At 52.2% G+C, this 22344-nt stretch overlaps 1 protein-coding gene across 5 annotated transcripts in view; it reads right to left on the reverse strand.

Annotated features, from left to right (window-relative positions):
• Nucleotides 1-3443: 3443 nt before the first annotated feature.
• BCL9L (BCL9 like) overlaps nt 3444-22344 on the reverse strand; it is a 47950-nt gene continuing 29049 nt past the window's right edge. For 2 of the 5 annotated variants that reach the window (XM_067470833.1, XM_060786985.2), the window contains exons 2-8: nt 16906-17340; nt 16581-16706; nt 11492-11690; nt 10452-10536; nt 8019-10296; nt 6809-7069; nt 3444-5990 (exon numbers count right to left, since the gene is read on the reverse strand). In XM_067470833.1, coding sequence (XP_067326934.1) covers nt 4882-5990; nt 6809-7069; nt 8019-10296; nt 10452-10536; nt 11492-11690; nt 16581-16706; nt 16906-17245 — 4398 coding nt within the window. In that variant the 5' untranslated portion in view covers nt 17246-17340 and the 3' untranslated portion in view covers nt 3444-4881. The remainder of the gene's footprint in view (nt 5991-6808; nt 7070-8018; nt 10297-10451; nt 10537-11491; nt 11691-16580; nt 16707-16905; nt 17341-22344) is intronic. The other 3 variants (XM_060786986.2, XM_060786987.2, XM_060786988.2) reach the window with 3 other exon arrangements.

The raw sequence follows: 22344 nt of genomic DNA on the forward strand, positions 1-22344 counted from the left end.
AACCAATCCCAAGCTCTAGAACAGGTATGGACAAACTTGGGCCCTCCAGGTTTTTTGGACTCCAACTCCAACCATTTCTAACAGTCTCAGGCCCTGTTCTTTTCCCCCTTGGCAGCCTCGGTCCCTTTCCTTTTCCCCCTCGGCAGCCTCGGTCCCCTTCCTTTTCCCCCTTCGGCAGCCTCGGTCTCTTTCCTTTTCCCACTCGGTAGCCTCGGTCTCTTTCCTTTTCCTCCTCTCTTCGCCAACCTCGGTCACTTTCCTTTTATCCCTCAGCAGCCTCGGTCCCTTTCCTTTCCCCCCTCAGCAGCCTCAGTCCCCTTCCTTTTACTCCCTCGGCAGCCTCAGCCCCTGTCCTTTCCCCCCTTGGCAGCCTCAGGCCCTTTCCTTTCCGCCCTCAGCCACTTAAGCTGCTGAGGGGAGAAAGGAAGGGGCCTGAGGCTGTTAGGAATGGTGAGAGTTGAAGTCCAAAACACATGAAGGGCACAAGTTCACCCATATCTGGTTTAGCCCATCGCTGCAAACTGAGTTAAAAACGCAGAGTTGTTTGCACTCACTGAACTCAAGCAGCAAGCAAAAAGGAAGGTGTTGGCCCTGGCTCTTACCCGAAGGCTCTGACTTTTGCAAAAACTGTAAAGTTTCCAACGCTGTATATTTGCAATCAAGAATGAATGAACTCAGACATACTAGATAAGTGAGTGGACAATATTGAATGAAGGAGGTGGAGATAATGGAAGGGTGTAGAGAAATACGATTATTGACATATTTCATGTATTAATTGTATAAACCCGCTCATAAAACGAAGTATCAATAAAAACCTACATCCAGAGAGAAAATAAATAAATAAATAAAAATACTGTATATTTGCAATCTTCCACACCAGATATATTGTGCATGTATTCCTAGCTGTTGCAGCTGGTAACCTGCAGTGCACTGAGCTTGACAGATCAAATACAGGGTGCAAACATCAAGTCTTCCTTTAAGGGGAGAAGCACCAGAGGAAGGGAGAAGACAGGGATGTGCAGCTCAGCTCATTCCTATTTTGCAAAACCTCTTGCTTCTCAACGAGTCAAGTACAGTAGAGTCTCACTTATCCGACATTCCGTCTTATCTGACAATCTTATCTGAAGCTCCTCTTTTCCTCCAGCATTTCCCCTTCAATTAAAGGAGTGTTCCCCAACTCTCTCTCCATTCTCAATAAATGAAAAGTGCTAGACGAGGAGGGAGGAAAGAGTTCGGAAAGAGGCAGGACCGGAAGCAGAAGCATGCTTCCTCCTTCCTTCTGTGACTTCCACGCTCCTCTTCTGCATCCTGCTGGAACCATCTAGCCCTGAGGCATTGCCTAGCCTTAACTCTTTAGCTCTGTATTGTTAGTATTCTAGGTGTCTAGCATCGCGTGGGACGGGTAACAGTAGGAGACTCCGTATTATCCAACATTTTTGTTTATCCGACGTTCTGCCAGCCCATTTATATTGGATAAGCAAGACTCTACTGTACAAGGAATCATGACGAAATGCATTGAGTTCCCTGTACCTCCAGACCCGCATCCAGTTTTTGGAGAAATAGGATGTTAAGTTGTTGATCTAAGACAGACATAGACAAGCTTTGGTCCTCCAGGTGTTTTGGACTTCAACCCCCACAATTCCTAACAGCCGGTAGGAGTTGAAGTCCAAAACACCTGGAGGGCCCAAGTTGATACAGCTCTCTTAAGTGTTCTTTCAGGTGTAGTCGTTTACGTTGTTTACACACTGTTCTCTTTATGTTGTTTTCAAACATTCCAATAATAATAATAGTAATAAAAAGACCTTCCATATCAAGCTTTGGATGTATTTGACTGTATAACACTGAAACCTTCGAGGCTCAGGAAGAGGGTGGGGATAGAGGAGACCCAAAAAGGCGCCGGGCGGGCAGCACAGGTTTTTGAAATGTCTCTTTTTAATAAAAAGGCACCTATAAAACAGGTCAATCAATACGTTACAGGCAGCACAAGATACCCAAAAAGAAAACAAAGCCTAGAAATCATTTCAAAATAAAAACCAATAAGATGTCTTCACATATTGTATTTATATATTTATATTTATATATATAATATTTATAGAATGGTACAAAATGCAGGGGGGTGGGCGGGAAGGGGGTCTTTCCCTGTCCCTTCTGTGGGATGGCAAGGGTGGGCCGGGGCGCAAACGCAGGCGCCAGAAGAGAGGGCGGCCCCAAATCCCACCGGGAGCAGGACGGGAGCAGGCGCCGTTGTGGCCGGAGACAAGAGGAAGACGAGAAGGAAGACGAGGAGGAAGAGAGGAAGATCGGGCAGACCTCAGCAGACGACACTCAAGCCAGAGAGCCGAGCAAGAAAGTACAAGAGACACGAGACAGGACGACATTCAGAGCGCAAGGCGAAGGAAGGAGGGAAAGAAGGAAGGAAAGAAGGAAGGAAGGAAGGTGAGAGGAGGAGAATCACGGGACCTAGAGAACATCTGCCTGGCCAAGTTGAAGCCAATAGACCACCCTATTGCTGGCCAGAAAGAGGCACCACGGTCATGCCCAGCCACCCATTACTTTCCTTTGACTTTGGGGCAACCACACCAAACTCCCAGCAGCAACCAAAACACCTTCTCAGCCTCCTGCATCACCAGGTGTGGAGGCAAGCACATTGCTGCCTTCACGTGCCTTCGTCTGCTAACAGGGACAGCAGGTTATGAGTCTGGACTAGGTATGGGCAAACTTTGGCCTTCCAGGTGTTTTGGACTTCAACTCCCACCATTCCTAACAGCCTCAGGCCCCTTCCCTTCCCCCTCAGCTGCTTAGGCGGTTGAGGGAGAAAAGGAAAGGGACTGAGGCTGCCGAGGAGGGAAAGGAAAGAGACTGAGGCTGTCGAGGGAGAAAAGGAAAGGGACTGAGGCAGCCAAGGGGGGAAAGGAGAGGGACTGAGGCTGCCGAGAGGGAAAGGAAAGGGACTGAGGCTGCCGAGAGGAAAAAGGAAAGGGACTGAGGCTGCCGAGGAGGGAAAGGAAAGAGACTGAGGCTGCCGAGGGAGAAAAGGAAAGGGACTGAGGCTGCCGAGGGGGGAAAGGAAAGAGACTGAGGCTGCCGAGGGGGGAAAGGAGAGGGACTGAGGCTGTTGAGGGGGAAAAGGAGAGGGACTGAGGCTGTTGAGGGGGAAAAGGAGAGGGACTGAGGCAGCCAAGGGGGGAAAGGAAAGGGACTGAGGCTGCCGAGGGGGAAAAGGAGATGGACTGAGGCAGCCAAGGGGGGAAAGGAGAGGGACTGAGGCTGCCGAGGGGGAAAGGAAAGGGACTGAGGCTGTTGAGGGGAAAAAGGAGAGGGACTGAGGCTGTTGAGGGGGAAAAGGAAAGACTGGGGCTGTCGAGGGCGAAAAGGAGAGGGACTGAGGCTGCCGAGAGGGGAAAGGAAAGGGACAGAGGCTGTTGAGGGGGAAAAGGAAAGAGACTGGGGCTGTCGAGGGCGAAAAGGAGAGGGACTGAGGCTGCCGAGGGGGAAAGGAAAGGGACTGAGGCTGCTGAGGGGCAAAAGGAAAGGGACTGAGGCTGCTGAGATAGAAACGAAAAGGGACTGAGGCTGCCGAGGGAGAAAATGAAAGGGATTGAGGCTGCAGTGGGGGGAAAGGAAAGGGACTGAGGCTGTTAAGAATGGTGGGAGTTGGTCCAAAACACCCCGAGAGCCCAAATTTGCCCTTGCCTGATTTGCAGGAATACCCATACTGGCAGACTCACTCGCTGGAAGACTGAGCAGTGTGTTATCCACTGCCTGACACCAATCTTGCCAGAGAAAGAGAGAGAATGGAAGGAGGATGCAACGAGAGGGATGCTGCTACTCTTGTCTCTTAAGATAAGCACACAAAGGGGTGCAAGATGGGAACCAGCAGCACTTGCAGAAAATGGAAGAGCAGACCACACGTCCCGATAGCGAAGGTAGTTTCAAAAGGGGCCAATAAGGCCCAAACACTAAGAGAACGGGTGGGAGGTGGAATGCAGGTGGAGACCAAAATAGGGAAGACCTGGCTCCATGCCTCCCCTCTTCCCCCTTTCTGCATGTCTCCTGGGAGACATGATTGAAGGCATTTACTGCCCAAGCGATGAAGAAGCCACTGCCCTACCCCTGGGGAGCCCCACATCCCTCTTTCCCTCACAGAAAGGCAGGTTCCTTCTCTGCCATCACAGTCCCCTTCCTCCTTCAAATGGGTGACATCCGTCATGGAAGGTCCGATTCCACCCCTCCCCTCAAACACATTCAAAACTAGACACATGCACACGTAACCGTGAGTTATGCCTGCTACACCAGCACCAGCAGTCCAGCCACGACCCAAGTGAGTCATAAGGAGCTACCCCTTGCAAACAGCATGCCTACTGTGGTGACCCCTTGTGAACAAAGGAGCCAATGGGGTGGTGTGGAAATGTGGTTTTGGGCCAATGACATACAGAGGCCGGGGGCTGGTGGTGGGGCAGCATGGGGCGGAGGCGAGAAGGGTTGTTAACTTGCCACACAGAGAGATTTGAACGCTGGGGGTCGCCCCGGGACCAACGGCGGGACAAGGCAGCTGTGCCCTCTGAACCCGGGGATTTCCCTAATTTAACTTTCTTAACAGGTTGCATTTTTTTTGTCTGCTCGTTTCTTCCCAAAACAGGTTATTTTGAGGCTTCTATTAAAACACAGAAATACAAACAAATCCAAGCCAGCAACTCTTTGCTGTTGCTCCCTGCTATTTACAGCTGCTCCGAACCCTCTTGCGCATTTTGGTTGCATTTTTTTCAAAAACAAGAGGAAGAGAGGAGACGAATCCAGACTCTGAGGAGAGGTTCGAACCAAACTCCGTGCCGGGGCAGAGGTGGAGCCGGCACGACGCACTCCTGCGGCAAAAGGGTCCCTTCAGAAAGGCAAGTTGGCCATGCCGCCAGTGCCCGGTCCGTAGCCCATCTGGCCGTCGAGGGAGACGCTGCGCTGGCGCATGGGGTGGGAGAGCATGAGGTTCTGCTGGGGCGGGGGACCCATGAGCGAGCCCTGCGGGGACATCATGTGCCCGCCCGGCTGCGGGTACATCTCCCCCGAGACGGACATGCTCCGCTGCTTGGCCTGCATGAGCAGGAAGTTCTGCTGGGCCAGGAGGTTCTGCTGGGGCAGCATCATAGCCTGGTGCATGCCGCCCCCGCCCAGCATGGCCGCCTGTTGCTGCTGCGGTGGGAGGCCTGTCCTGCCCAGCATGGGCACCTGTCCCGGGTGGCACAGGCCCATGCCGCGCTGCATGCCCTGGGGGCCAGGCCGGGCCGGGACCTGCTCCGCCATCATGTTCTGCAGGTTCATGAGGTGCAGGTTGGAAGGGGGTGGTGGGGGCTTGGGCACACCCCCGGGTCCCTCTCCTTTGGGGAAGTACTGCAGCGTGCTGCTGGGCTTCTCCGAAGGGATGATGCGCGAGAGGTCAAACTCGGGGATGCCAGTGGGCGTCGGGCGGATCACGTCACTCAAGTCCGGATCGTTCAGCACTGAGGCCACTCCGGGGAGCACCGAGGGCGGGTAGGGCTCCGGCAGCCTCCCGGGCATGCGCTGCTGTGGCTGTGGCGGCGGAGGGGGGATCTGTCCTGGCTGTGGAGGGGGGAGCTCCTCAGGGGGCAGCCCCAGGCCAGGCGGGTAGTGCTGCGGCAACTCTGGACCGCTGCCATTTCCTCCGCCTCCTCCGGGACCCATGGGCATGCCGGCACCACCATTGCTGGGGGGTTGCTGGAGGCGCGAGGGGAAGACCATCTGGCCGGGAGGGCCACACTCCTGAGGCCCCGAGGGTAGCATCATTGGGTTCTGTGGGGGCACATTGCCGTGCATGGGGAGGTTGGCACCCAAGGGACTCGGCGAGGACATCGTGGGGGGTGGGGGCTCGTGGGAGAGCGGCTGCTGCCCTGGCAGGTTCATGCCCATGGGGCTTTGGGAAGGGGGCGGCCCCACAGAGTTGAGGTGCATCTGGTTGGGCGGCTGGCTGCTTCCCAAACCTGTAATGGGAAAGAAGAGACCCATCAGTGCCCAGCTCAAGATGGGGCGAGCACCACCACCAATGGAGCCAGCTTAAGAGAAGCTCCTCCACCCGGCATCTGGCTCCAACTGCAGTGAGTTCTCCCCTCCTCCCAGAACATTCTTATAGGCACTAGGGCTGGGCGGTTTCGTTCATTAATTTCGTAATTCGTTATTAATTCGTTATTTTTTTTGATAACGAAGCGATATTGAACCATTCAGGAGCAACTAAAAATCGAAACGAATTTTTCAATTTGTTTCGTAATTTGTTTCGAAATTGTTTCGTAATCGATTCGAAATTGTTTCGTAATTGATTCGTAATTGTTTCGAAATCGTTTCGTTATTGTTTCATTATTATTTCCGTATGTCTGATGCAAGTTTTATAGTTGCTGTTTGTTTTATCAGTGATTAAAAAAATAAATTATCACACCAACAGTCAACAACAGAGGGAGAGGGAAGCTTCAGAAGTTCCCCCTGTCCCATTTGGAGGTTTTTTTTAGTGTATTGCGCAATCACGCCCGCCATTAACGAATCGATTCGTAATTGTTTCGTATTGTTTCGTAATTTTACGAAATTTCGTATATATGGAACTTTTTTTAAAGAAAAATTTCGGAATTCTTTTAAAAAACGAAACGCAAAAACCCCCTAAAAACGAATCGAGTTTAGAAACAAATTTTTCCGTGGTTGCCCAGCCCTAATAGGCACCCATAAGCTGTGTCTCCTTCCTCCAAGAATCCATTGCATAACCCCCCCACCCCCCCGTCTGCCTCCCCTGAACGGCCTCCCTCCAGATAATCACCTGCCATGGTGCCGGGCGGAAGCATGGGCCGGTCGGGAAGCATTTCGTCATCGGACGTGGCGATGGTCTTGATGGCGTTGTGGTAGAGCGGGGTGGAGCTGGGCATGGCATACTTGGACATCTGGGACATCATGAGGGACAAGGGGTTCTGGGATGGGGGTGGATCTGGGGAGGAAGGAAAAGGCAGGTTGGGGTTCAGGGGCCCGGTGGTGTTGCTTGGAGGGGCAGAGGAGCTGCTCCGAGGACCAGGAGCCATGGCACCTGCAGCAGGAGACACAACAGCAAAAGGCCTCCATCACTCGTGGAGTTCCCCTAGTGTTTCTGCGGGGTGGGTTACCACGTCACTGGGCACTCCACACACGGCACTTTGAACTAGCATCAAACCAGCCTCTGCAACCACTTTGCCCTATTTACAATACATTACTGTAAGAAATATTAAAAATTAATTAGGTATTTTTATTTATTTATTTAAGAGAGGAGATTCCATCTGAACATGAGGAAGAACTTCCTGACTGTGAGAGCCGTTCAGCAGTGGAACTCTCTGCCCCGGAGTGTGGTGGAGGCTCCTTCTTTGGAAGCTTTTAAGCAGAGGCTGGATGGCCATCTGCCAGGGGTGATTTGAATGCAATATTCCTGCTTCTTGGCAGAATGGGGTTGGACTGGATGATGGCCCAGGAGGTCTCTTCCAACTCTAGGATTCTATGATTCTATGATTCTATTATTTACTTTATTTGTATTCCGCTCTTCTCAGCCCTTAGGCGACTCAGAGCGGTTAACAACAAACAGCAGCAACAAGTCAATGCTAGCATCATACAAACCATTTAAAAACAATTAACACAATAATACACTAAGCTATTAACATCAATAAACATCAATAAACAACTCATTAGCGTCTCACAACTAAAATCATAATCCAAGCTCGTCATCCGTAGTTCCGATTTCCTATAATTTTTAGTTTCAAAAATGTGAGTTAAGCACTGTTAGAGTTAGTGGGTCAAAACTAGCGTCGTCCTGAGGAGTGTGAGGTAAACCTCAGTGTGAGAAAGCTCCAGTGTGAAGGCTGCTGCATGTAAAGCTACTATGCATTCGTTTACCTAGATGGGTCAGACCTATGAGTAAAAACCCTCGGTATTTTGTTGAGTTGATACCTCTGAGCACACCCCCAGCACATATGGGTCACACACACGCACACCCTCCGAGTGCCCCTTACCTTGCTCCATGCTGCCCAGGGGCACAGAGTTGCTCATCCCGAGGGTCTGCTTGCTCTGCCCGATGCCGGGGCTGGAGAGGGCGTTCTTGGGGGAAGGTGCCCACCCTGGAGACGGGACCGCCATGGACGGGGACTTGAGGTGGCTGGGAGAGCCGGTGGGCGAGTGCACGCTGAGCACGGAGCTGAGCACCTGGGGCGACTTCATCGGGGCGTTGGTGGTGCCGGTGGCTGGCAGCGCAACCAAGGCGGAGGGCGTCTGCGGGGACTTGAGGCTGGCCGAGGGGGATGCGCCCAGTGGGGAGTGGACCTGGCTGAGGGTGGGGGACTTCAGGCGGCCCATGCCGGGGGAGTGCATCTGCCCCATGTTGAGGGACAGGTCGGAGGGCCGCCGGCCCAGGCCACGCACAGGTGCCGGGTGCATGTTACCGGAGGGGGCGCCGGAGGTGGTGGGCAGTGGGATGTGGGTGAGCCGCGTGGTGCTCCCCATGCCACCCGGCTCCGGGCCAAACATGTCCGGCGCGCCCCCCATCTCCTGCGGAACAGCAGGGTAGGGACCTTGCACGGTGGGGAAGCCTTGAGTTGGCGGCTGGGGCTGGGGTGGGCCCCCCTGGCCAGGGAATGGGGAGCCCATCATCATTTTCTGAGGGACGCCCATCATGGCCTGAGTGCCATTCGGGGCGCGCACCCGACCCATCTCCTCCCCGGGCATCATCTCCGGGCCGCGCATCTTCTGGGACATGAGCATCTGCTGCTGCTGCGGGGTCATCTGCACATTCAAATTCATGTTCATATTCATGTTGACGTTCATGTTCATGTTGAGGTTTCCCGGGGGGCCCAGGCCCGGCTCCATGTCCCGCAGGGGAGGGCTCAGCATGGCCCGCGACCCCCCAAACTCCATGCCCAGACCTTCCCCGGCAAACATGGCTGGATCCACCTGCCGGTGCGTCTGCATCATGCGCTCCATCTCCATCCCCAGCGGGCGCTGCATCCCGCCCTGGCGCTTCTCCAGCAGCTGGTGACGCAGCATCTCCTCTCTTGCACGCGGCGTCAAGAAGCGTTCGGCTTCGCCCTGTGGTGGGTATGGCAGGTTCCCCGGGCCAAAGTTGCCTGGCCCCGCCATGGGGGGCATCTCTTCGCTCCAGGTCATGCCAGGCCTTACTGGCCGCTGCATGGGGCCCATGGGGCCCAGCGATTCCAGAGGCAGGTTCTGCATGCCACCAAAGCCCCTCTGCATCTGGTTGCCTGCAAAACGGGGCCCACCGAAGGGTGCTCGGAGCTGCATCTGCTCCTGCATCTCCATGGGCACGCCGCGCAGGAGCCACTGCTCTCCAGGCTTGCTGTGGTAGGGGGGTGGGGGCCCACGCAGCATCATGCCCCCCATGGGCTGGGGCAGCATCATGTCCGGGAGGGGCCGCCCGCCGTGCATGCCCACCTGCTCCTCCTTGCGCCGCTTCTCCTCGTAGTACTCCTCCTGCAGCTTGCGCCAGGCCACCTGCTCCGGCGTCAGGCTGTCCTGACCTAGTCGCTGCATCATCATGTTCATCTGCTGCCCCATGTCCACTCCAGAGGGCACCGGCGGCCCCTCCGGTTCCAACCCAGGGCCCCCCAGGCTCTGGGTCTGCGAAATCATGGACTGCAGCGGCTCTTCGTACTTCTTCAGGCCAGGCCCCGGGGGTGGCGGAGGGGGTGCCTGAGGGGGCTGTGGCGGAGGCCCCCCCTGTGGAGGAAGAGGCCCCCCATCACCACCCCCAGGCCCCCCCTTGAGGAAGGGCTCGGTCTCGGTGCTGCGCAAGAGCAAGCGCTCAATGTCCCGCAGGGTCTGTAGGGAGCGCTCCCGGTGCTCCAGCTGCTCCTTGGAGAGTCCTTCTGTGTTGAGGGCACTGCGGGGACCGTTCCCAGTAGAAGGGGCCCCAGGGTTGGGCCCCTCACCCAGCAGGCTATCTGGCCCCCCGGAGGGCAAGGGGCCAGGGGCGGTGGGCGTGTTGGGGTGGGTGCCCCCAGGCGCAGCGCTGCCGTTGCTGCCGTGCCCCACGGAGTTGGGCGTCAGCTCCCGGCAGCCATCCTCAGGAGGACCCTCCTGGGGGAGGGGCCCTTGTCCCAAGGCCTGCAGGGCGGGGGCTGACGTGGGCTGGGAAGGCGTCCCTGGAGGAGGAGGCGGCAGTGGGCCTTGGGCCTGGCTGCTGGGCGGCATGGCGGGCGGTGCGTGGGGAGTCCCGGCAGGCGACGGAGTGATGGGCAGCGGCTCCGGGGTAGGCTGGACCTTCGGGAGGGGGACCTGCTGGGAAGAGGACCAACAGAGTTAGTGCAAAGAGAGGGCCACACTTCTCTTGCTCCCTCTGGCAGAAAACCCCAGTGCTTCAGCGATGATGGGGACTCCAGACCAAACCCTATGCTGTTCCCACCCTACAGTTTGACTCCCGTTACGCCTCCTACCTGGTCCAGCTTTGCCCGAGGCACATGCTGCTGGTGGTAGCCCAGGATGGAATCCGCACGGCCCTGAAGGACAGCCTCTGCGGCCCTGTGGGCACAGGAAACAACACACAGGGGAAGTCAGAGGCCATTTGAGGAGGTGTGTCATATGTTCTGCAGTTGATGGTGGTTGGTGATGGAAGGGTTAATGTGAGTATTAGTTCTAGAGGGTTTGGTAATCTGTAAGTGGGAGTTCATGGGTGAAAGCAATGAGGGGTGGAGGTGTGCAGGAGATGGGTTGCAGCTGGGTGTTACTTGATTTCAGGAGCTAACCTTGAGACTGATCTTTAGGAGAAAAGTATCTGTTGTATTTTGGTGGTGGATGCTGCTGGTTTTTCCCCCAGGTCTGTTGGATTTTTCGGTATCTTGACCTGTCTCCTGTAATCTTGGAATCCTGGAACCTTGAACCTTTGGACTGGCTTTTGAGTAAGGTATAGACTCTTGATCCCTGGGCTTTGTTTATTGAACTCTCGGCATTTGACCACTGGACTGGACCTTTTTGACTACGGAGTTGTTTTTGCTATCAGGTTTTGTTTATTCTGTGGCTGGGTGCTATCTTTATATTTTATATTTTGGTCTATTAAAACAGCCAGCAAGTAAGTGCTGTTTTAATTAAACTGTTTGATAAACTGGGAGTTTGGTTAATCTCTACCTAAATAAGGCAGAGCACTGGCAACGTTACATGGTGTCACAAAGGGCTGTGGATTGAGTCCTGGTCCTCCATGAATCAGGACAGTCCTGGTCACTCAAAAGGAAGGGAGGAAGGAACTGTGCAATTGTGGCTGAAGATGCGGGTGGGACTGAGGGCCACAAGGACAGAGGGAGGAACAAAACCCATCATCCACTCACCCCCCCCCCCCCCGCACTGGAGCTGTGGACGAGTTTTGCTTGAACCCCAAGGAGAGAACAGGGTGCTGTTTGCAGGCCGAAGGGCAAAGGAGCGAACCCCAAGGGAGCGGTTACCAGGCCGAAGGGCAATCCCGCTCCCCGAAGCCAAGGCTTACGTGTTGGCCAGGTGCGTGGTGAAGACATAGACAAACTGCAGTGGTGGCTTCCCTCCACCATTGCCGGCGTCCGGCCGCAGACCCGGGCCGCTGCTGTGCGTTGGGCCAGTAGCGTTGCTCTCGCTCAGGGCTGGCAGCGCGTTGGATCCGGGGCCCAGCTGGGAGCCAGCGCTCATTGCCGACTCTGCTACGTTACAGTCTAGGAGAGAAAGTGATGCGGAGGGTCAACCAGGCATCCCTTCCCCAATATCAATCAAGAACCACATTGCAAAGTTATACCATTTTAGTCCCAGTCCTGGGATGTCAAGTTCAGTGAGAGTCCACGAGAGCGGACTACAACTCTTCGGTCAGTCGAAAGGCCAAACAGGGCATAGGGTGACAGCCTGTGCTGGACGGGGTTCCACTCCCCCTGAAGGCGCAGGTTCGCAGCTTGGGAGTGACCCTGGACTCATCGCTGAGCCTGGAACCCCAGGTCTCGTCGGTGGTCAGGGGTGCTTTTGCACAATTAAAACTTGTGCGCCAGCTGCGCCCATACCTTGGGAAGTCTGACTTGGCCATGGTAGTCCACGCTCTGGTTACATCCCGTTTAGACTACTGCAACGCTCTCTACGTGGGGTTGCCTCTGAAGACTACGAACCGACTAGAACATTAAGATCGTCTGGGGAGGCCCTGCTCTCGATCCCGCCTACGTCACAGGTGCGCTTGGCGGGGACGAGAGACAGGGCCTTCTCAGTGGTGGCCCCTCGGCTATGGAATGCCTTACCAACAGACATCAGACAGGCACCTTCGTTGCTGGCGTTTCGGAGAATGGTCAAGACCTGGCTTTACGAACAAGCGTTTGGCTAGGCAATGCAACTAAGTAAGGAAGACGGTAACTGAACATAGGAACGGCACAATGACTATGAGAATGGATCTGACTTTAACGGAGGCGCTATATATGTTGTTTGTTGATTTGTCTGTCTGATGTTAATTGTTGTGGAGTGACATTGTCGTCCCGGTTGTTGTATTGCTGTGTTTTTAATTGCACTGTAAACCGCATTGAGTCGCCCGTCAAGGGCTGAAATATGCGGTATAAAAGTGAAGCAAATAAATAAAATAAATAAATAAATAAGACTGCCCGGAAGCCTCAATCAGTCCAACATGCGGCAGCCAGATTGCTAACAGGGGCGGGGTACGGAGACCATACGACCCCTCTGCTACGCCAGCTCCACTGGCTGCCGATTAGCTTCCGAGCACAATTCAAAGTGCTGGTGTTGGCCTATAAAGCCCTAAACGGCTCTGGCCCAGTTTACCTGTCCGAACGGATTCTCCCCTATGAACCATCAAGGCTATTAAGATCTTCTGGGGGGGGGGGGGTCCCTGCTCTCAGTCCCACCACCCTCGCAATCACGGTTGGTGGGGACAAGGGAGAGGGCCTTCTCGGTGATGGCTCCCCGGCTTTGGAACTCCCTCCCACTAGAGGTCAGATCTGCCCCCTCCCTCCTGACGTTCAGGAAATTACTAAAAACCTGGCTCTGGAATGTGGCATTCGAGGACTGAACCTAGAACCTTTCCCTGTGATGAATTATGATGAACTGTGACTACGAGTATGACTATGACTGGATTGACGATTTGGCGTAGGAAACTGTAATGATGATGTTTTTATTGTACTGTACTGTACTATTTTAATATGTAATGATTTGCACTTGTTGTTCTTTTATATGATTGTACTTTATATATGCTGTAAACCGACATGAGTCCCTCGTCGAGGTTGAGAAGGCCGGTATAGAAAACCTCTAAATAAATAAATAAATAAATTCGGTGGAGAACCCAATCCTTTCACCCAAAAAACGACAAATCCCGATATTCCATAGGATACTTGGATATTCCTTAGCAATACTAGTTTGTTTCCTATAGGAATCCAGCAGATGGCAGTGTGCAAGGAGAAATCCCCAAAACAGAGTCTCTTTGCTGCTGCGAGGCTGGCCACCCCACCGAAAATGCTTTCGAAAATCGGCCTGCCATTGCAACTGAAGGCAGGGTCCCTGGTGCCAAGGCTGGGGAAAGTAGGGCAAGGCTGGCGAAGTGTACATGTGGGAGCCTCTTGACGGGTTGTGCAATAGTGATTAGAAAGCGGAAGGATGGGTATTTTTTATTTTATAATTCTACATATATAATATGTAGAGAGATGGGCCAAAACTAACAAAATGAAGTTCGACAGTGACAAATGCAAGATACTCCACTTTGGCAGGAAAAATGAAATGCAAAGATACAGAATGGGGGACAATGCCTGGCTCGAGAGCAGTATGTGTGAAAAAGATCTTGGAGTCCTCGTGGACAGGAAGTTAAACATGAGCCAGGAATGTGATGTGGCGGCAAAAGAAGCCAATGGGATTTTGGCCTGCATCAATAGGAGCCTAGTGTCTAGATCTAGGGAAGTCATGCTCCCCATGCTCTATTCCGCCTTGGTTAGACCACACCTGGAATATTGTGTCCAATTCTGGGCACCACAATTCAAGAGAGATATTGACTCTAAGCTGGAATGTGTCCAGGGGAGGGCGACTAAAATGATCAAGGGTCTGGAGAACAAGCCCTATGACGAACGGCTTAAGGAGCTGGGCATGTTTAGCCTGAAGAAGAGAAGGCTGAGAGGAGATATGATAGCCATGTATAAATATGTGAGAGGAAGTCACTGGGAGGAGGAGGGAGCAAGCTTGTTTTCTGCTTCCCTGGAGACTAGGACGCAATGGAACAATGGCTTCAAACTACAAGAGAGGAGATTCCATCTGAACATGAGGAAGAACTTCCTGACTGTGAGAGCCGTTCAGCAGTGGAACTCTCTGCCTCGGAGTGTGGTGGAGGCTCCTTCTTTGGAAGCTTTCAAACAGAGGCTGGATGGCCATCTGTCAGGGGTGATTTGAATGCAATATTCCTGCTTCTTGGCAGAATGGGGTTGGACTGGATGGCCCACGAGGTCTCTGCCAACTCTATGATTCTATGATTCTATATGATTGGCGGCGACATTTAATTTTGTTGTACGATGTGCAACGACAATAAATTTATTCTACTTTGCTATTCTATTATGCACAAAGATTATCACACGACACTGTTATAGCGCTGCGACTCCACTTTAACTGTGGAGTCCTGGGATCTGCAGTTTGGGGAGAGCCCTTCAAAATTATCGGTTAGAGAGATCCAGTCAAAAGGCTGAACAGGGCATAGGGTGACAGCCTGTGCTGGACGGGGTCGCACTCCCCCTGAAGACGCAGGTTCACAGCTTGGGAGTGATCCTGGACTCATCGCTGAGCCTGGAACCCCAGGTTTCGACGGTGACCAGGGGAGCTTTTGCACAATTAAAACTTGTGCACCAGCTGCGCCCGTACCTTGGGAAGTCTGACTTGGCCACGGTGGTCCACGCTCTGGTTACATCACGTATAGACTACTGCAACGCTCTCTATGTGGGGACTGAAGACTGCCCGGAAGCTTCAACTAGTCCAACGAGCGGCAGCCAGATTACTAACAGGAGCGGGGTACAGGGAGCATAGTCTCCCAAAGCAGTTGCTCTACTCTGAACTTAAGAATGAAAAACGGAACGTTGGTGGACAGGAAAAGAGATTGAAAGATGGGCTCAAAGCCAACCTTAAAATCTCTGGCATAGACATTGAGAACTGGGAAGCCCTGGCCCTTGAGTGCTCCAGCTGGAGGTCAGCTGTGACCAGCAGTGCTGCAGAATACGAGGAGGCACGAGTGGAGGGTGAAAGAGAGAAACGTGCCAGGAGGAAGGTGCGTCAAGCCAAGCCCAACCGGGACTGCCTTCCACTTGGAAACCAATGCCCTCACTGTGGAAGAAGATGTGAGTCAAGAATAGGGCTCCACAGCCACCTACGAATCCACAAGGAAACCCATCATGGAAGACCATCTTACTCTTCCAACGAGGGATCGCCTAAGTAAGTAAGTACAGAGAGCATACTACTCCTCTGTTGCGTCAGCTCCACTGGCTGCCAATTAGCTTCCGAGCACAATTCAAAGTGCTGGTGTTGACCTATAAATCCCTACCTGTCCGAACGGATTCTCCCCTATGAACCATCAAGGTTGTTAAGATCTTCTGGAGGGGCCCTACTCTCAGTCCCACCACCTTCGCAATAGCGTTTGGTGGGGACGAGGGACAGGGCCTTTTCGGTGGTGGCCCCTCGGCTCTGGAACTCTCTCCTATTGGAGATTAGATCTGCCTCTTCCCTCCTGACTTTCAGAAAGCTGGTAAAAACCTAGCTTTGGAATATAGCATTTGCAGAATGATGATCGAGTCAATAACGGCTGGCCACACTGGCAGATGGTGAGGAATTTGGTGGCCCCTCACCTATGGAACTCACTCCCCGGGGAGATCAGATCAGCGACCTCCCTTCTGTGGTTCAGAAAAAAGCTGAAGACCTGGATTTGGGACCAAGCTTTTGGACATTCTGGCAGCTAAAATAAGGACCCATTGATGAGCAGGAATTGTTGGAATGAATGGACATTTCGGAACTCTGAATCTCACTGTGCATGAAATTGTTTTTATTATATTATGTAGTGATGTGTTTTAATGCTGTTAAATGTTTATACTGTTTTATATATGCTGTATATTTTGACAGGCATCGAATTTGTGCCTTTGTTTGTAAGCCGCCCTGAGTCCCCCCTCGGGGGTGAGAAGGGCAGGGTATAAGTAACTGCAATAAATAAATAAATAAATAAATAAATTTGTGATTTTACTCTGACGACCTGGCTTTTGTAATTGTATGATATCGTATGATCTGTATTTTAATGTAATTTGTATTAATGTATTAGGATGCTATTATGTTTACTCTGTTTAGCCGGCCTGAGTCCCTCTTCAGAGGTCGAGAAGACCGGGTTATAAAAGCTCTAAATAAATATAATAAATAAATAATAAATAGATGGGCCTCACTCCACTCTACACCCCGGGATTCCACAAGAGGAAGCCATAGCGATTAACGGCGCGGTGCGATAATCTCCCAAGCGCACTCACTGCCATCTCTGCGAAACGCTGCTTGGGATGCGAATGAGCCTCCACCTGGGGGCATCCCTTGACCTCTCGCCCGGTCAGCAAGGGACTCACTGTGGGTGCCGCCGCCCAGCGGCTTCTCGTCCTCCTCGCTGTCCGGTCCGGAGCACCATTCGTCCCCGCTGTAGGGCTGCTTCCGCTCCAGGACGCAGCGGCGCTTGCTCCGAGGGGCCACTTCTCCTGGAAGAGAAGGAAGGCCCGCCGTCAGACCCCTCCCTGGGCTTGGGGGACGGGGGGGGGAGTGGGGTGCCGAGGTGGACAGGGAGCCAAAGCGGGGAAGGCCGCGCCACCGCCGCCCCGAGGGCCACCCCCACGCGGCAAAAGAGGGAGGAGGGGGGCCTGGGCGGGGGGCTGGTGTCCTGCCGGCCCCCCTCCTCACCTGTTGGCTCCTTGTCCAGTGTGGTGGCCGCCGGGCCGGCTTCCCGCCGCTCTCCCGAGTCCACCGAGACACTCCTCTCCCGCTTGGCTTTGCCCTTCGCGCCCCCAAAGGCGGGGCTGGGGGCCGGGCCGCTTTTCAGTCTGCCGGGGTTGCCGACCTTGCTGCCGCCATTGCCTCCAGCGGCCCCCCCGCCGTGGCCGCCTCCTCCGCCGCCTCCACCGCCCTTGGCGCCCAGGTTGCAGGTGGGGCTGTGGCTCACGTGGTGGGGCTGGGAGGAGGGGGCGCCTGGGCCGTTACCTGTGGTCTTTCCATGGCTGGTCAGTTTATTGTCTGGGTGCATTTGACTGGCTGGGGCTTCGGGCTGCGACTCTAGAGGAGCCCCTGAGCCTCTGCGGCGGTGGCTGCAGCGGACGCGTCCCTCCGAGGGAAAGGCTCCTGCGAGGAAGAGGAAGAGAAGGAAGACACGGGTCAGATCCCTGCCAGAGGTCAAGCGTCCACTGGTCAAGGCACCCCTTTCACCCCAGCCTATACTATTATTATTATTATTATTATTATTATTATTATTATTATTGGGTGGTGCAATTGGTTAAACCCTTGTGCCGGAAAGACTGAAGACTGACAGGTTGGAGGTTCTAATCCGGGAAGAGGGTGGATGAGCTCCCTGTGTCAGCTAAAGCTCCTCATGCAAGGACATGAGAGAAGCCTCCCACAAGGATGGCAAAACAACAAAACATAAGGGAAACATTCCCTAGAATCATAGAGTTGGACGGGAAGAGGGTGGATGAGTTCCCTCTGTCAGCTCCAGCTCCCCATGCAGGGACATGAGAGAAGCCTCCCACGAGGATGGCAAAACATCAAAACATAAGGGCAACATCCCCTAGAATCATAGAGTTTAGCGCCTGCAGCTCCATCCTATATTATATTATTATTATTATTATTATTATTATTATTATTAGGTGGTGCAATTGGTTAAACCCTTGTGCCAGGAAGACTGAAGACTGACAGGTTGGAGGTTCTAATCCGGGAAGAGGGTGGATGAGCTCCCTCTGTCAGCTCCAGCTCCCCATGCTGGGACATGAGAGAAGCTGAACGGCCTGACTGTGAGAGCCGTTCAGCAGTGGAACTCTCTGCCCTGGAGTGTGGTGGAGGCTCCTTCTTTGGAAGCTTTTAAGCAGAGGCTGGATGGCCATCTGTCAGGGGTGATTTGAATGCAATATTCCTGCTTCTTGGCAGAATGGGGTTGGACTGGATGATGGCCCAGGAGGTCTCTTCCAACTCTTTGATTCTATGATTCTAAGCCTCCCACGAGGATGGCAAACCATCAAAACATAAGGGCAACATCCCCTAGAATCATAGAGTTTCGCCCCTGCAGCTCCATCCTATATTATTATTATTATTATTATTATTATTAGGTGGTGCAATTGGTTAAACCCTTATGCCAGAAAGACTGAAGACTGACAGGTTGGAGGTTCTAATCCAGGAAGAGGGTGGATGAGCTCCCTCTGTCAGCTCCAGCTCCCCATGCAGGGTCATGAGAGAAACCTCCCATGAGGATGGCAAAACATCAAAACATAAGGGCAACATCCCCTACAATCATAGAGTTTCGCCCCTGCAGCTCTATCCTATATTATATTATTACTATTATTACTATTATTATTATTATTATTATTATTATTAGGTGGTGCAATTGGTTAAACCCTTGTGCCAGAAAGACTGAAGACTGACAGGTTGGAGGTTATAATCCGGGAAGAGGGTGGATGAGCTCCTTCTGTCAGCTCCAGCTCCCCATGCAGGGACATGAGAGAAGCCTCCCATGAGGATGGCAAAACATCGAAATATAAGGGCAACATCCCCTAGAATCATAGAGTTTCGCCCCTACAGCTCTATCCTATATTATATTATTATTATTATTATTATTATTATTATTAGGTGGTGCAATTGGTTAAACCCTTGTGCCAGAAAGACTGAAGACTGACAGGTTGGAGGTTCTAATCTGGGAAGAGGGTGGATGAGCTCCCTCTGTCAGCTCCAGCTCCCCATGCAGGGACATGAGAGAAGCCTCCCACAAGGATGGCAAAACATCAAAACATAAGGGCAACATCCCCTAGAATCATAGAGTTTCGCCCCTACAGCTCTATCCTATATTATATTATTATTATTATTATTATTATTATTATTATTATTATTATTATTATTGGGTTGTGCCAGAAAGACTGAAGACTGACAGGTTGGAGGTTCTAATCCGGGAAGAGGGTGGATGAGCTCCCTCTGTCAGCTCCAGCTCCCCATGCTGGGACATGAGAGAAGCCTCCCACGAGGATGGCAAAACATCAAAACATAAGGGCAACATCCCCTAGAATCATAGAGTTTCGCCTCTGCAGCTCCATCCTATATTTTATTATTATTATTATTATTATTATTATTATTATTATTAGGTGGTGCAATTGGTTAAACCCTTGTGCAAGAAAGACTGAAGACCGACAGGTTGGAGGTTCTAATCCAGGAAGAGGGTGGATGAGCTCCTTCTGTCAGCTCCAGCTCCCCATGCAGGGACATAAAAAAAGCCTCCCACGAGCATAGTAAAACATCAAAACATCTGTGCAACCTCCCCTAGAATAATAGAATCATAGAGTTGGAAGAGACCTCATGGGCCATCCAGTCCAACCCTCTGCCAAGATGCAGGACAATTGCGTTCAAAGCACCCCCAACAGATAGCCACGGGTGGTGCAATTGGTTAAACCCTTGTGCCACAAAGACTGAAGACTGACAGGTTGGAGGTTCTAATCCGGGAAGAGGGTGGATGAGCTCCCTCTGTCAGCTCCAGCTCCCCATGCTGGGACATGAGAGAAGCCTCCCACGAGGATAGTAAAACATCAAAACATCTGGGCAACATCCCCTAGAATCATAGAAACATAGAGTTGGACGAGACCTCATGGGCCATCCAGTCCAACCCTCTGCCAAGAAGCAGGACAATTGCGTTCAAAGCACCCCCAACAGATAGCCACCCAGTCTCTGTTTAGAGGTCTCCATAAAAACTTTCCCTGGGCAATGTCCTTGCAGATGGCCCATTTTCTCACACCAGAAGTAACTTGAAGTTTCTCAAGTCGCTCCAGATGTGAAAAAATATATTATTATTATTATTATTATTATTATTATTACTACTACTATTATATTTATACCCCGCTTTATCTCCACCAAAGGGGACCCAAAGCTACTTCACATAAAAGCATCAGCATAACCATGGAAAACATACAACTATACGAACATTAAAACAGGATTAAACATAAACATTACTTTTAAAATTCCCAGTGGAAAATCATTAAAATGAATTCAAAGTTATGGAACTATTTTGGGTGGCCCTTAAAAAAATCCCAAGACTACAGATTTCAGAATGTGTACCACTATTTCTATTCAGCAGCAAAGCAAAAATAATAATACAAAAAGTGCATGTTTATCACCAATACGACCATATCTGCAGCCATCTAACTGGTCCAGGCAGGAACTAACGGTCTCAGGACCTTTCCTTTAAGCCACGGTGGTCCACGCTCTTGTTACATCCCGATTAGATTACTGCAACGCACTCTACGTGGGGTTGCCTTTGAAGACTGTTCGGAAACTCCAACTAGTCCAGCGGGAGGCAGCCAGACTGCTCACCGGAGCGTCATACAGGGAGCATACCACCTCCCTGCTATGTCAGCTCCACTGGCTGCCGATCCAGTTCCGAGCACAATTCAAAGTGCTGGTTTTGACCTACATACCCTATACGGTTCCGGCCCAGTGTATCTGTCCGAACGGATCTCCCGCTACATCCCACCTCGGAGTCTAAGATCATCTGGGGAGGCCCTGCTCTCGACCCCGCCTCTATCACAAGTGAGGCTGGCGGGGACAAGGAGCAGGGCCTTCTCGGTGGTGGCCTCTCACCTGTGGAATTCACTCCCCGGGGAAATTAGATCAGCGACATCCCTCCTTGCCTTCAGGAAAAAAACTGAAAACATGGATTTGGGACCAGGCATTCAGACAATCTGGCAGATAAAGAAAGGACCTTGACGATAGACAGGAATTGACTACGTGGAATGGAATTATGGAACTTTGAAAGATGAACGCTGACTATGAGAATAATTTTATTGATTGTGTTATGTACAGATTGTTTTTAACTGTGATAATTGTTTTTAACTGCTGTTTTGTACGTTTGTATATTTTGTTCAGGCATTGAATTGTGCCTTTTTGTAAGCCGCCCTGAGTCCCCCCTCGGGGGTTGAGAAGGGCCGGGTAGAAGTACTCGAAATAAATAAATAAATAAATAAGCGGCTGAAGGGGAAAAGGAAAGGGCCTGAGGCTGTTAAGAATGGTGGGAGCTGAAGTCCAAAACACCTGGAAAGGCCCAAGTTGGCCCATACCTGCTGTAAACCCAATCCAGGGGACCCATGAGGCCAGAGGACACATTCCACAAACAGTCTACAGCAGTGGTTCTCAACCTGTGGGTCCCCAGATGTTTTTGACCTTCAACTCCCAGAAATCCTAACAGCTGGCAAACTGGCTGGGATTTCTGGGAGTTGTAGGCGAAAAACATCTGGGGACCCCCGGTTGAGAACCACTGGTCTACAGGAAGGGGCCTGAGGCTGTGTGGAATGGTGGGAGTTGAAGTCCAAAACACCTGGAGGGAAGGCCAAAGTTTTGCCCATGCCTAGTACAACTGCACATTGTGGATACACTCCCAATATACACAACCTTCTTGGCCACCCGGTAAGCTGAAGAGTGGCCCACGGCCTTGTCTTTGGAGCCACGAAGGGCTAAGCCAAGTGGATCGGAAGGAGTCCTTGGCTGCGCGTCCGATGTACAAATGCACACACACAACAGCATCCCTAACCTGGCTTCTGGGTGCTCTGCCGCCCTGCAGAGACCCAGGAAACGCCAACCAAAGCAACATCAAGAGATTGACAAGTGCATGACAACAACAATGCCTCCAACAGCATCCCACTGGGAAGGGTTTGCTGCCCAGCGGGAGAGGAAGGTCTCCGTGTCTTGACCCATTTGCAGCAAGTTCTGCTTCGTGGTGGCCCAAATGCCACAGGGATGGTAAACCATAATAGTCCTCCTTAATGGCATTTCAAAGCCAATGCAGTGCTCCTGGGAGGAAGGAACCTATATCTCTCTCTGGGTTGCTGTATGTTTTCCAGGCTGCCTAGCCATGTTCCAGAAGCATTCTCTTCTGACATTTCGCCTGCATCTGTGGCAAGCATCCTCAGAGGTTGTGAGGTCTGTTGGAAACTAGGAAAATGGGGTTTATATATCTGTGGAATATATATACAATCAGGGGAATATAAGAAAGGGGAGCTCCAGACAAGAAAGAATCAGGGACAGCTAATCACCTCTCAACAAAGGATTCCCCCAGGCAGTAAGAAGCCACACCTTGAAAACTGCTAGGCCATTAAATGCTAA

This window comes from Anolis sagrei, chromosome 7 (genome assembly GCF_037176765.1).
Source record: "Anolis sagrei isolate rAnoSag1 chromosome 7, rAnoSag1.mat, whole genome shotgun sequence".
Classification (NCBI taxonomy): Eukaryota; Metazoa; Chordata; class Lepidosauria; order Squamata; family Dactyloidae; genus Anolis; species Anolis sagrei.